Here is a 14799-nt window from a genome sequence, read left to right on the forward strand (position 1 = left end):
AAACATGTGCCACAGCAGCACCCTGAATGGAACGGGGCCTTAATTTATCATTGGTAACACCTTGTTTACCTACTATTCAATGTCAAAATGTCGGCTGTGGAAAAGGTCTATTTCTGTCTTCTTTGCATTCTAACCATACCTAAAAAACTAAATTTACTGTTTAAGCACAGACAGAAAGCTGTGGTTAATTCTAAGTAAAAGTGAAACCAGCCTCACATAATAAACACATAACACTCAATGACTGTAAAGGCATCCAAGAGTCCAGCTAAGAACTGATACTTACACCATTGTACATGAAATAAATGAGAAACCATTCAGATCATTTTGGTATTTTTATTTGTTCATCAACTTACATCGTAGACAAACCACAACCATCAGTGCCCAAAGCATCAATTTACTGCTAAACAAAATACATAAAAAAAAAAAAAAAAAAAAAAAAAAAAAAAAAAAAAAAAAAAAGAGATGAGGCTGACATGATCCATCAAACATGTAGCACCTCTACAAAAGGCATAACAATCAAATATCTCTCTGATTATGATATCTGGAAATGAAAAATACAACAGTGGCACTGACGGAGTCCTATGGGCTTCACCTGCCATGTGAAGGTTAATTTAAATCTACTTGCACTTGGCTTCATTGTGTGCAACATGGCAGCAATAACAGTGCATATTCTTCCATTGTGGTACAATGCCAGTTTGGTGGAAATAAATAAATACAAAAATTTAAATATTCTGAAACACTTTGATTAATTTTGCATGATATGTATAATTATTATTTGGCTTGGAAACTGGAGTATTTTAAGTGGGTCATTCTGGTCAAACCAAGAAGTCCCACATCAGATGGACAGTGCTTGTCACATGGTGGTACACAGTATTTAAGTAGCAAAAAGGACGTGCAGCTTGTGTAGAAACACACAGCTACTAACTAATCTCAAATTGGTTGCTTCCTGCCATTAAACACTTAAAAACCATCCGGCAATAATTTGTCATTTTTCCCTACAGTTTTCATGTCATCAAAGAAACACACACTTGTCACATCTGGCAAGACCCTAAGATGCCAGGCCGAGCAGGAATCCTCCAATGAAACCACTCGTGACAACAATGTTTTTCTTCACAAACTCTGTGGACTGAAAAAGAAGATATGTTTCAGTCAGAATGTTTTTTCTGACTCTATAAGACATTACCAAAAGCAAGGACAGCCTGGCTACCCCTGAGAGAACAGCACAATATGATGATAATAATAATAATAATAATAATAATAGAAAAGCTGAAAAACATGCTTGACTAGCTTAGTGCAAATCATTCTGTAACAGGAATGCTGTTGAAGTCAAAGTTCTCATAGCCCTTGCCTTGTGTGGCAACCAAAACAACACACACAGAAAATCTTACCTTCTCAACAAATGTGTTCAGCTCTGGGCCTGCCTGATTGGTACCCTTCTTTAACTGTTTCTTAGCTTTGTTGACATCCTTCTCTACTCTCTTCCAGTCCACTTGGATATAGCCAGAATTGTTAGCTATCTGAAGAAAGAGACAACCCAACAGATTAGGACAGGTTATGTTCAGAAAAATGATAGACTTAAAGCAACACTGCCTAGCTTTTCTGCCATAAAATAACTGGTACACTGACTTGTAATGAGGTGAATGGTCTCTACCCACTCTGTGCCCTGTACGCTCGTTTCTGCACTATGTAACTTTGTGCTCTGGGTCCGATCACTGCAAGAAGTACGTAACGCTTTACGGCACTAAGTCACACACCACCAACTATTTGACTGATTTTGGTGAAACTGGATCATATTTTACGGAGAAAATGTTTTCTGGTTTTCCCTCTGATGTCCTCTGGCTGCTCCGCCTCAACTCTCTGTGACTTACAGAGTTTATGATGGACAGTGAAGTAAACTGCTGACAACTGTAGCTGCTGTTAGCCAATGTTAGCTCGGTTTGTTAGCATTGCTGCCTGGACTGTGAACACAGAACACCTGGAGAGGGTTTGTACCTCAGGGTTTTGGACAGTGAAGAGGAGGAGGTTGTCAGGCCAGGGGCACAGGGCAACACTGATGTGGCCCGGAACAACAGTGTTGCTTCAAGCCATATATGTTTATGACTAGTGATGCAAGAATACCTGCAACAGCAGAAGACCTCCCCCTACAGATGTAGCAGCAACCTTTCCAACCTTCTGGAAGAGATATCCTACACACCTAAAATGTATCGAGAGAGAGCATACAGGTTCATATTAAATACACGGCTTTAGCTGTAGAGTTGTTCCGATTCCGAGTATCAGAAATTGCTCCGATACTGCTGAAAATGCTGGCACTGGTATCTGCGACTCCTGGAGTCCAGGCACCGATCCGATACCACGTAATTTATTAAATTAGTAATCTATTTACTGGTTAGCTCCATTAAGCTCTGGCACAGTTCCTCCTTGCCACTCTTAAAATAGTGACACTGTGCTGCACCTGTGGCCTGCTGTTTTAGAGGGAGGAGTTGACGCGAGGCTTGGAACTAGCCACAGTATCTGTGGATATCACAATTTCATTTCAAATACAAACACTTTACGACATATGAGCAAAAACAATAGTTTGCTAATTATAGCGCCCCCTAGAGACGAAATGACACCATATTTGTTTCCTGGACTGGGGACAGCGCCTCGAAGCATGACATCAAATTTGGTTCCGTTTCGCCAAAGCGTTCCTGAGATATGAGCTCACATGCAATTTTGTTAATTACAGCGCCTCCTAGTGTTGAATAGTTGAACTGTAAAGGATATGCTTTGGCACATGTAAGCTTCCTGCCACCTATTTTGATTTCTCTTCCGGGTTGTACACTATGTTATAATTGCTAATTATCATTATAAGGTTAGCAGGAATTACACTTTATGAGCAGATGGGTAGTACCAAGATGGGCTAACACGGATCATCCACTCCAGTACAGAGTATTGCAGGAGGGGAACACAAAACGATTTATTTAGTTTATTCGGCAATGTACATGAGTGATTCAGACCGGGATGAAACCAGTAGTGCTGGGGTCACTGAGAGCAGGAACTGAACTCCTATTTCACTCTGTTTTCTCCTCGGAGGAAGTAGTTTTACTGGTATGTTGCCACATGGGCTTTGGGGAAGCTTTGGACAATTACACACACAGAAATGACAATCTTTAATCACACATAGCATTAAGTAACACTAAGGATATAAATGGATGCCTTATAGTAACACAACGCTAATAGCGGACAGAGGCTTAACTCCTAGAAAACCAGAAACAAATATGTTCTCTCTCCTTAGTTCCTCCCTACGCTCTGGCATGTTGCTCCATGTAGTTTAAATGTGTATTCATCAGCATCCAGAAGTTGGAAATGCTTATTGTTGAGGCAGAGGGTAACTCCCACGTATAGATCCGATGTGAAGTTTCTCAGAACAGCTCGCTCTTAAACAGCTCTGTCCTGGGCTTCTTTATACGACCACGCTGCAGAAACTTACCACCAAGGCACACCGTGATGCATGACATGTGAGAGAGGGAAGGATGAAAGGGTGGGTCATTTTTTAATCCATTTAATATAAAGTAATTTAAAAATTCAGACTCATATTATTTTGTTTTACATCTTTAATTTTTGCCATGCTGAACAGTCCATCGACATCCATGACATACTATCCAACTTGAACTGTAAAAAAAAAACCCTCCATATTGATTACACTTGAGGGAATAGCTCTATCCCATGAAATAGTGGGTGGTCATGCAGGAAACATCATCTGTTTGCATCTGTTTCAAGACTGTCAAAATGGAAAGTGAATCTGACAAACCCAACCATGAGAGTCATAGATTGTAGCTCAAGTCCTGGGAACAGTTCTGGTGCAACCATGGTCCCTAAAATTTTACCTGAATTCCTCTGTGGACGTTCAAACAACACTGATGGAGTCATCGCAGAGATAGAAGGAGATGGGAATACCCTGTCTCTGTCAACGCAATCGTGGTCACATCTTGGCACGGAAAATTCAGCACATTACTATCTAGGCCAAATCTAGGGGGACATAAAGACACACTATTGAGGGCCCTCCACTAACACATATACATTATGTTATACACATACTTATTATACAACATTTCAGTGTGTATTTGAGGTGACTGCATGTTCACTCATCCAACTGTTCCTTCCTCCATGAATTTTTGGAAATCTGCCTTTGGAGGCTGGGCAGAAGGCCCTGCAGGAGCTTAGTGAGCCTCCTCTGAGACAAAGCCATTGTAGGGGGCACAGGCATCAGGTTTGGGGGGCTGTGAAGCTTGTACGGCACTGGGTGAAGTCCTCTGAGAGTAGGAAGGAGAAAGAAAAGACAAAACACTTAAGAGAAGAAAGCAACCTAGGAGGAGGGCTGAAATGATCCATGTAGGATCCCAGCACTTGGTTTCTGACTGTTACCCCTGAGCTTGACCTCTGACTCAGTCAGACAGAACTCTCCATAGAGTGGCCTTTTAACCAAGGGCTTCCGCCTGTTTTTCTACTGTGACTAAGCAGTGAGCACCAAAACCTACACGGTGGCAGACACATGCAGGACCAGCTGGGGTTCTCATGCTGGAGAGCGGTGTGCCTCCTGCGGTCCCCACTACCTTTAAAACCATGGAGACATGGGAGAAATAGCTTGTGGCGGGAGGGCCGGATAATCTAATACTTAGGAGGACAGTGGTGCTGAACTCTGTAATTGGTTGCTTTATAATCCACGCTCCAGGGAGTGACGAGAGAACCAGAACATATAACGATACGAGTAACCCCATGTCCAGTTTTTGAAAAACAGTCCTTACCAGAACACTTCAGTTGGACTAAGTATAGAGAGATAAAACAATGCAGCGCTAGTCCAGGGATTGGTTTTGTAGGAAGTAACAACTCTTGCTGGGTGCTGTGCGCTTACTGCCTCTTAGTGTTCAGATGAACGTACTGCAGGTATGAAACAAACTGATGACAAAAAAGCCATTCAAATGTGTGACTAGATTATTTCATTCTGCCCTTTGGAAATAAAGGAAACGCAATGTCAACATATATTACATTATTATTCACTTCATTTTGCTCCACATTGTTTTTGCACAGATAAAACTTTTGATGCACACGTAAGAAGTTAGTCAAAACATTTGTACATACTGAAATAAAAAAAAAAAAGAAAATACATGAGGATGGGTTACCTATGCCATATTTGGAGCGGTAGTAGTCTTTGGTGAAGTCATCACAGTCAGTGATGATCACTCTCTTGCCCCACGTTCACCTCCCCACCCACAGTAGATCACACAGTCCTATAAAAGTCCTCATGGACAGCGCCTGTCTGGAAGACAGACAGAGAAGAAAGAGGGAAGAATGAGATAGTGAGAGAAACAGCTGTGGATCAGTTCATTGATTTAATTTGGCTAAATAGTATTAGATTGCATTCATGTTAATGATTCTGGTGCTACTACTGTATCACACTGTAGTTACAACTGCACAGCCAGAAAACACATGTGTTTACAGTAAGCACCAAAGAAAAAGTCTGTCGGACAGCAAGGTAAAGAGAAAATATCTTAATACTGTATAGCTCACACTAAAAGACCTTTTACCTGTTTTTATGTAGCCAAATACTTTTTCTGCTGACCATTTCCTCCACAGCAGTGTTCTATGCTGGGATCTCTGTCTGCTCACTAAACTGGGGGCAATGCTGACCGCCATCTACAGTCAAGAATACACTGAACATTCATACAACCTGTCTTCAATATAGCATGACTATGCTATTAAGATGAGATGAACTAAACTGTAATCCAATTACAGTTACAATTACACTAATTTGACTTAATCAACCCCATACTTTTTGGCCACACAGAATATTAGTTTTTAGGCTAACTGCCAGAGTGCAACTCCTGGTATATAATAGACTCTCTCACTGGCCAAGTCACTTTAGACCCCACATGAACATTTCACTTTTCATCTCTATTTTCCTTGTTGTCATGTTCAACATGTGTTGTAGTTTGAGTGTGGCTCAGACAGGACATACCTTGAGCTGTCCAGTATGAAGCGTTTTCCCTGACGTGGGGAGGCAAACACATTGAGCACCGTGCGGTCTGTGATCTCTCCAGGCTGCTTATTCGGGCGGGACACTACAAGACAATAACAAACAACTGAAGGACAGAAACTGTTATACAAAACAATTAAACAAGATCTTCACAGAATCAACGGGTTTGGACAGAATGAAGAGAAGAGTAAAAGATGTGATCTATCCTTGAGGACATGGTGGTTTACATTGGATGGGTGGATTCTGGGCAACCTTTGGGGGTGACAGTTAATAAAAGCATCAGAAAAACAAAATTACTGGACTGAAAAACACAACACAACACACATGCACGATTGAGGCCTGCTCTCTTTCAAGATGAATTAGGCTTCAATCAGTAACTGGAGGAAAAGCCAGAATGCTTGAGGGAAATTGGATGCTACAGCAGTCCTGTCAGAATGAATTAGGTTCTATGAGGGGAGGGAGGTGGGAGACAGATGAAAGAAGTCAACAACCCAGAAAGAGAGGCACTGCAAGCCTTTGGGTTTGGAATAACTAGCTATAAATGTGCTCAATAACAAGGAAAATGAACAAGACTTAGACAAACTGTGGAAGACGTTCTGCTACATCATATACTCCTCGATGTTCCTTACACCGTAAGAATTTGTAGAGACCTGGTTTATCACTGTATCATATGCTTCACCTTAGGTAGTTTGCTGCGTGTAAAAACTTGGCCACGGTTACCTCCCGGAGTTTGGTGAGATGACCCCCGGATCTCTATGGTGTCATCAGCCAGGAAGTAGTGCAGTATGAGGTCCCGGGAATCCCCAAAAACGCTCCCTGTGTCTTCCAGAGGCAAAGAAGCGCAGGACTTTGGGCGGTCATGGTCCAGGAATGCTTAAGTGTGTCATGCCTCCATATGGCCGAAGTGGCTTCATGCTTTCTCAGTCTGGATGAGGGACCATGTAAATAAAGAATAATTATTATTGAAATTTATAGACTAAACTATCACTTCATTAAAACATAATTCATAGAAAATGTGAAATTTTATTATGTATACCTCTCCCGGAGGTTGCTGTAGGGGTCATCAGGTACAGTGGTACTGTCATTTAGGTGCACCCCAAGTTTTGTGAGAAAATTCCTGTAAAAGAGTCACAGTTGGTCAGAGTGAATGTGCGTGAGTACAGCACCATCTGTTGGCTGATGTAAAATGGAGATGTTGTAGAACTGGTCATCATCCGGTGGTGGGCAGTGGGATACGCTGGCGATAAATAGTGTTCCTGCCACAAAGAACAGCAAACACAGCAATGTTGAGCTGCAAGTATTAAATTGCTCATCACTCTCAGTAAAGTTAAGTGTTAACTTCATTTGAGCTATAGTCTCAAGACATTTGCTGTAATGTACAGACACTTGAGGATGCGACTGTTCTTGTATTCTGGTTCCACCACCTGTATGGTATCATCTTCCAGGTAGAAGAAGATTTAACACTTCCTGATCTGTGATGTCTCATCTCGTGACTGAAGCAAAGCCTCCTGAAAGTATGCTTCAAAACACAAGGCCTACAGGGCAAAAAAAGGCATTTTATCAAATGATGATCATTGACTTTCACAGACATGAAAATGTTCAGTGCTAGTGCAGCATTGATGAAATTCTTAAGACTAACTGGGTCAATAGTACAATCTACTGGAGGTACTTTACATCAAACTGACATTTAACATACTAATAGGAGTCATATATAACCCGTAACAACCTTAACAACTGTGGACAAAATATGTGTGTATAGCTGGTAAAACAATAATGTCATGATCAATTTCAGACTGTTTACCTTTTTGTCAAAGGCTACCCATGATGGTAAATGACTGCCCTGTCCTTGAGGGTAAACAGAATATTTTGGTTTAATCTTCTGGTCAGCTAACAGCTCTCCTCCGAGGCCTGGCTTCGCAGATCCCACCAACATATGAACTCCATTGGAATAGTCAAAATGTTGGGATTTGTGAATCTCTCCTTCCCCAGCTGGAGAACAGAAGAGAGAAAGTGTCAGCCTGGAAGAATCATCACTTTCTATTAGAAAACACACACCAATGTGTGTGTATTGCATAAATGTGGTACCGGTAAGTGTAATACTAACCAGAAATGACTTCTTTGATTTTAATTCAGTGTTATTAAGATCATAAAATTTTTAAAGGCTTGTATTCACTGCAGACAAGTTGTTATGTTGTCATGGTTTAACAGAAGGTTCCTGTAACGTTGGTCTTTATGGAACGGCTTTATGTCACTTCAGCTTGTATCATACCCTTAGATGATGATGGGTCAAAAATGACCCAGTGAGGTTGTTTTCTTGCAATATCCTCGCAATGAAAAGTTGTTTCATTTCATATCCAGCTTTCCTCAAAAAACATGTTATTGATATCATGCCATATATTTTTTAACTTACCTTTTATACATTTCCAAAATTGCAGTTTTTATATTACACCCCAGCTTCCATAGGTGGGTCAAAATGACCCACATTCACATCATGGAATTTCATGGGAACCTTTGATTCTTATCAACTGTGACTGTCGGGATATAGTGTGAAATGTGTATGCATGTCATTCATCACTACTGTTGAAAGAGTAACATATTCGTGTGTTGTGTGTGTGAAAGGGTGTGTGTTCCATCTTCTACATCAAATTTGCCTACTTTATTGTTTGCAAACTAGCTAGCTAACCAAGCATCTGACATTACTGTATGCCTGCGCCGCATGCATGTGGGCATTATATATATATATATATATATATATATATATATATATATATATATATATATATAGATATATATATATATTAGCTACATATTGACCAATAAGTTTTACTTGTCATTCTCTTCCTTTTATGTTTCCTCATCCAAAGTGTCATGGCTAGGTAACAGTAGAACACACACACACCACGAACGGGTGTTGACATTGTTCTATTGCTGTTGTGTAATTTTCTTTCCAATTTATAAAAATGTTTAACGTGAAAAATACTTTCACGAAATCATTCTTGTGTGGACCAAAATATAATACAAATGATTATTCTTAATCAAAGTGACAAAGTAGTATAAAAACACATGGATTCTAACACGGGTCTTTTTGACCCACTTATGAAGAGTGTAGGGTGTCCAGTCACTAAACATGCTGCAATGTGTTGTCTGCTCTCATCAATAAAGACTTCTTGTTAGAATTCGAAATAAATGCACATGTAGCGTAGCTAGCTAGAGAGTCTGCTACTTTAATATATTTCTACTTAGTGCTGACTCGAGCTTCACTGTCAAATGTCCCACGTGTAGTTAACGTACCTTTTATTAGGAGAATCCCCGGGTAGAAACGGTAAGGCCATGGCTGTAAGTGATCAAAACGGGTGGGTTTCTTTCTTCAGACAACTGAGCAGCTGGAAAGTTCCAGAGGTCTGTTGTTGGTTACCATGGAAACCATGTTAGGGACGTCCTCCTGACAACGACTATTCAAACCAGTTTCATTCAATCAGCGGCAAATCAGAACACAAGTTGTATATTCTAATAATATATTATTTAACACCAAGCCGTACTTATTTATGTATCTTGTTTATCGTTTTTTTTCCATTTGTTGTTTTACTTTATTACGTTGCTCCATTTAACTGTCATCGTGTTGTTTCATTATTGTCTATATGGTTGTTTAAAATATAAATTGTGTGAAAAAAAGAGAGAATCAGTTCATACTGCTGTATGCATGTGCACACAATGTGAGAGAAATTTCCACTCAAAAATACAAAAAAAAAAAACATGAGATACTTTCAGTGTAAAATTTGTCATTGAAATACCTGCACTATACACACAACATATCATTAACTTATGATTTGTCACGTTTAATCACACAGGTACAAAGGTTTCCAGTGATACTAATAATGTTTTTCCATTTATCCTCCAGTGAACAAACATGTGCCACAGCAGCACCCTGAATGAACGGGGCCTTAATTTTACATTGGTAACACCTTGTTTACCTACTATTCAATGTCAAAATGTCGGCTGTGGAAAAGGTCTATTTCTGTCTTCTTGCATTCTAACCATACCTAAAAAACTAAATTTACTGTTAAGCACAGACAGAAGCTGTGGTTAATTCTAAGTAAAAGTGAAACCAGCCTCACATAATAAACACATAACACCAATGACTGTAAAGGCATCCAAGAGTCCAGCAAGAACTGATACTTACACCATTGTACATGAAATAAATGAAAACCATTCAGACATTTTGGTATTTTTATTTGTTTCATCAACTTACATCGTAGACAACCACAAACCATCAGTGCCCAAAGCATATTACACTGCTAAACAAAATACATAAAAAAAAAAAAAAAAAAAGAGATGAGGCTGACATGATCCATCAAACATGTAGCACCTCTACAAAAGGCATAACAATCAAATATTCTCTGATTATGATATCTGAAATGAAAAATACAACAGTGGCACTGACGGAGTCCTATGGGCTTCACCTGCCATGTGAAGGTTAATTTAAATCTACTTGCACTTGGCTTCATTGTGTGCAACATGGCAGCAATAACAGTGCATATTCTTCCATTGTGGTACAATGCCAGTTTGGTGGAAATAATAAAATACAAAAATTTAATATCTGAACACTTTGATTAATTTTGCATGATATGTATAATTAATTTGGCTTGGAAACTGGAGTATTTTTAAGTGGGTCATTCTGGTCAAACCAAGAAGTCCACATCAGATGGACAGTGCTTGTCACATGGTGGTACACAGTATTTAAGTAGCAAAAAAGGACGTGCAGCTTGCGTAGAAACACACAGCTACTAACTAATCTCAAATTGGTTGCTCCTGCCATAACACTTAAAAAACCATCCGGCAATAATTTGTCATTTTCCCTACAGTTTTCATGTCATCAAAGAAACACACACTTGTCACATCTGGCAAGACCCTAAGATGCCAGGCCGAGCAGATCCTCCAATGAAACCACTCGTGACAACAATGTTTTTCTTCACAAACTCTGTGGACTGAAAAAGAAGATATTTGTTCAGTCAGAATGTTTTTTCTGACTCATAAGACATTACCAAAAGCAAGGACAGCCTGGCTACCCCTGAGAGAACAGCACAATATGATGAAATAATAATAATAAAATAATAATAGAAAAGCTGAAAAAATGCTTGACTAGCTTAGTGCAAATCATTCTGTAACAGGAATGCTGTTGAAGTCAAAGTTCTCATAGCCCTGCCTTGTGTGGCAACCAAAACAACACACACAGAAAATCTTACCTTCTCAACAAATGTGTTCAGCTCTGGGCCTGCCTGATTGGTACCCTTCTTTAACTGTTTCTTAGCTTTGTTGACATCCTTCTCACTCTCTTCCAGTCCACTTGGTATAGCCAGAATTGTTAGCTATCTGAAGAAAGAGACAACCCAACAGATTAGGACAGGTTATGTTCAGAAAAATGATAGACTAAAAAGCAACACTGCCTAGCTTTTCTGCCATAAAATAACTGGTACAACTGACTTGATGAGGTGAATGGTCTCTACCCACTCTGTGCCCTACGCTCGTTTCTGCACTATGTAACTTTGTGCTCTGGGTCCGTAACTGCAAGAAGTACGTAACGCTTTACGGCACTAAGTCACACACCACCAACTATTGACTGATTTTGGTGAAACTGGATCATATTTACGGAGAAAATGTTTTCTGGTTTTCCCTCTGATGTCCTCTGGCTGCCCCTCAACTCTCTGTGACTTACAGAGTTTATGATGGACAGTGAAGTAAACTGCTGACAACTGTAGCTGCTGTTAGCCAATGTTAGCTCGGTTTGTTAGCATTGCTGCCTGGACTGTGAACACAGAAACCTGGAGAGGGTTTGTACCTCAGGGTTTTGGACAGTGAAGAGGAGGAGGTTGTCAGGCCAGGGGCACAGGGCAACACTGATGTGGCCCGGAACAACAGTGTTGCTTCAAGCCATATATGTTTATGACTAGTGATGCAAGAATACCGCAACGCAGAAGACCTCCCCTACAGATGTAGCAGCAACCTTTCCAACCTTCTGGAAGAGATATCCTACACACCAAAATGTATCGAGAGAGAGCATACAGGTTCATATTAAATACACGGCTTTAGCTGTAGAGTTGTTCCGATTCCGAGATCAGAAATTGCTCTCGATACTGCGAAAATGCGGGCACTGGTATCTGCGACTCCTGGAGTCCAGGCACCGATCCGATACCACGTAATTTATAAATAGTAATCATTACTGGTTAGCTCCATTAAGCTCTGGCACAGTTTCCTCCTGCCACTCTTAAAACAGTGACACTGTGCTGCACTGTGGCCTGCTGTTTTGAGGGAGGAGTTGACGCGAGGCTTGGAACTAAGCTAACAGCACTAGGCAATACAGTAGTAAGCAACTTAAAAGTTCCCGTCAAGCTGAACGCCAGCTGAATGGCACAGCCGTCTTCCAGCTGAGTCCCAGCTGGCTCCCTGCCAAGTCCCTTGAACGGAGAGACCCCCCTCCTTCTCCTGGGCGTGTCTATTTTTTACTGAACTCCACCCATTCGTGTAATTACAGGGTATGACCAGGAGATGGCGCTTCTCTCACAGAACTTATTTACAGTTGTTCTACCTGGAGATGACGTAGCTTACACACCTCGTTAGCATTCTCGTTGCTCAACCTTTGTTTGCGCTTACAGTAATGGGTTTGTTTGGTCTCCCAGTGTCACAGATCACAGAGCGGGAAAATGCAGCTGGTTTTGACTACTGCATACTGTACAGTAGCCGATGATTTGAGCGTGTACATGAATTGAAATTAAATTTAAGGTGTTTATATCTAACATGTCAGCATTCACCAAATCAACAAACATCATACTAGGCTGTTCTGTCTTTACTAGTGGTGGGGCCGTTATCGGCGTTAACGTGCCTGCGTTAACGTGAGACCTATCGGGCGATAAAAAATATCACCATTAATCTATTCGCAAAGCTGTTCCAGCCTTCAGGTCGCTTTTTTACTTTTTTCTTTTTTCTCTTTTGTGCTTTTTGTTTTCTTCACTGGTAACTCCGTGGAGTCCTGATCTCTATAGCAGTTTAGAGAGTTTTGTGCTTTTGTCGTGTTTTTCTCGTGGTTTTTCTTGTGATGTTTTTTTAAATGCCGCTTCCACGCGGACAGCTGCCTTGTTTACTCAGAGAAACAGCTGATCGGCTAATGCCGGCCGGCATTGGCGCAATCAGCTGTTCGATTGGCGCATTAATCCTATGGCCACCACTAGTCTGTTGCATAATTCAGGAGCGTCTCTTCTCTTGTGTTCGCGCCTCTCTCGCGCTTTATCTGCATGTAAAACAACAACTAACCCTTAAAAAAGTTACAAAAACGGTTCGACGTCTCGGGCTGCCAGGCCTGTGGTGTCAGACCTGCAGATACAAGCGATGTTTATTTTTAATTAACAGTTTATTTGGAGGGGAGGGCTCGTTGTTGTTGTGCGCAACATAGAGCTGCAGGAAGCCTTTGTTATGCAGGTATTTACTGTAGTGCACGCTTTAGGCCAGGTAAAACCATACAAACATTCATGCACTCATGTTTGCACTGATGGGCTTTTTGGTCTCCCAGTGTCACAGATCACAGAGCGGAGAATGCAGCTGGTTTGAGTACTGCATACATATCAGTAGCCTTTGAGTGTGTTCATGAAACATGAATGACTCCTTTTCATTTTCGTCCATTCCATAGGCTAAATGGCGTAAATGGAAAGAATATTGTAGTTGACCCGGAACAATGAACTACGAAGCAACTGGTTTGCTGGACTTTATTCCTAATCTGGAACACAGGCCCTGGGCCGTAGCCAACGGCAAAAAAACAATAAAACCAGGCAAGCACAGCAGCATATAACATTAACACATTAGCACTCGTGCCCTCATCGCCATGGCAACTGCATGACTGACAGGCTTCACAGCCTCTAACAACGCCACCCCACCCAAGGCGTCACCCCATACACTGCAGCCTAACTTACTGAACACAACTCACCAGCCACAGTGTATACACAGCCCGTTACAATATGTATGAAATAGTGAAGTATGTTTGGTCTTAATAAAGTTTGCAGTATATATGTTATGTTTTTATTCTACATGGACACACTGTTTATTTTCCACTATGCCTCCCTCCATTATAATAATACACGGCACAGCTTTTAAAGTCCAGAGAGAAGTCTGTTGCAAAAGTCCACGGTGACTCTCCTTTGCCAAACGTTGTATGTCCTCGACGAGCTCCTGTTTGTGCCTGGCTTAGCCTCCTTGCGAATAAAGTGTTTCATGGAATGCCTAAATATATGTTTGATGGTTTCATAAGCTTATACTGCAAACTTTATTAAAACCAAAAATACTTGACTTATTTCATACTTGATTCACCCGTAATCTTTCGATTTGCGCTTTAACCATTTAGCCTATGGTCACTGTTTAAATCAACAACATCTAGGCTATGTTACGGCGTTACGAGCGGAGTTTTCTTTAATAACGCGTTTATGTTGGCATGTCTTGTTGCTGGCCTCAGTGTTATCTTATCACAATTTTTTTTTTTCCATCAACTGATCCGCTGATCAGCTGATCAGCTCACCCCGGCGTATCTGTTCAGATGTGTCTTTAGACAGTCGACGGTGAGAGCGGAACATCACTGCTCCTCCCCGTGGACAAATGAGGCATTGCAGCTGTGTTTCAAACAGACTGCTTAGGGGCGTTTCCAGTCGGGGCTCACTGACTACGTCATCGCGGGGGATACATTTGGTCACGCACCAGCCAAGGACCTGGACGGACCTGTGACGGACCAGCCACGGTCCGGCAAGGTG

The 14799-nt window shown here is 41.1% G+C and overlaps 1 protein-coding gene across 1 annotated transcript in view; it reads right to left on the reverse strand.

Annotated features, from left to right (window-relative positions):
* Window positions 1–426: 426 nt before the first annotated feature.
* Window positions 427–14799, reverse strand: part of fundc1 (FUN14 domain containing 1) — a 15859-nt gene continuing 1486 nt past the window's right edge. Inside the window, exons 3-5 of the mRNA XM_010750441.3 lie at window positions 2119–2194; window positions 1389–1517; window positions 427–1126 (exon numbers count right to left, since the gene is read on the reverse strand). Coding sequence (XP_010748743.2) covers window positions 1049–1126; window positions 1389–1517; window positions 2119–2194 — 283 coding nt within the window. The 3' untranslated portion in view covers window positions 427–1048. The remainder of the gene's footprint in view (window positions 1127–1388; window positions 1518–2118; window positions 2195–14799) is intronic.

This window comes from Larimichthys crocea, chromosome XVIII, assembly GCF_000972845.2.
Source record: "Larimichthys crocea isolate SSNF chromosome XVIII, L_crocea_2.0, whole genome shotgun sequence".
Lineage (NCBI taxonomy): Eukaryota > Metazoa > Chordata > Actinopteri > Sciaenidae > Larimichthys > Larimichthys crocea.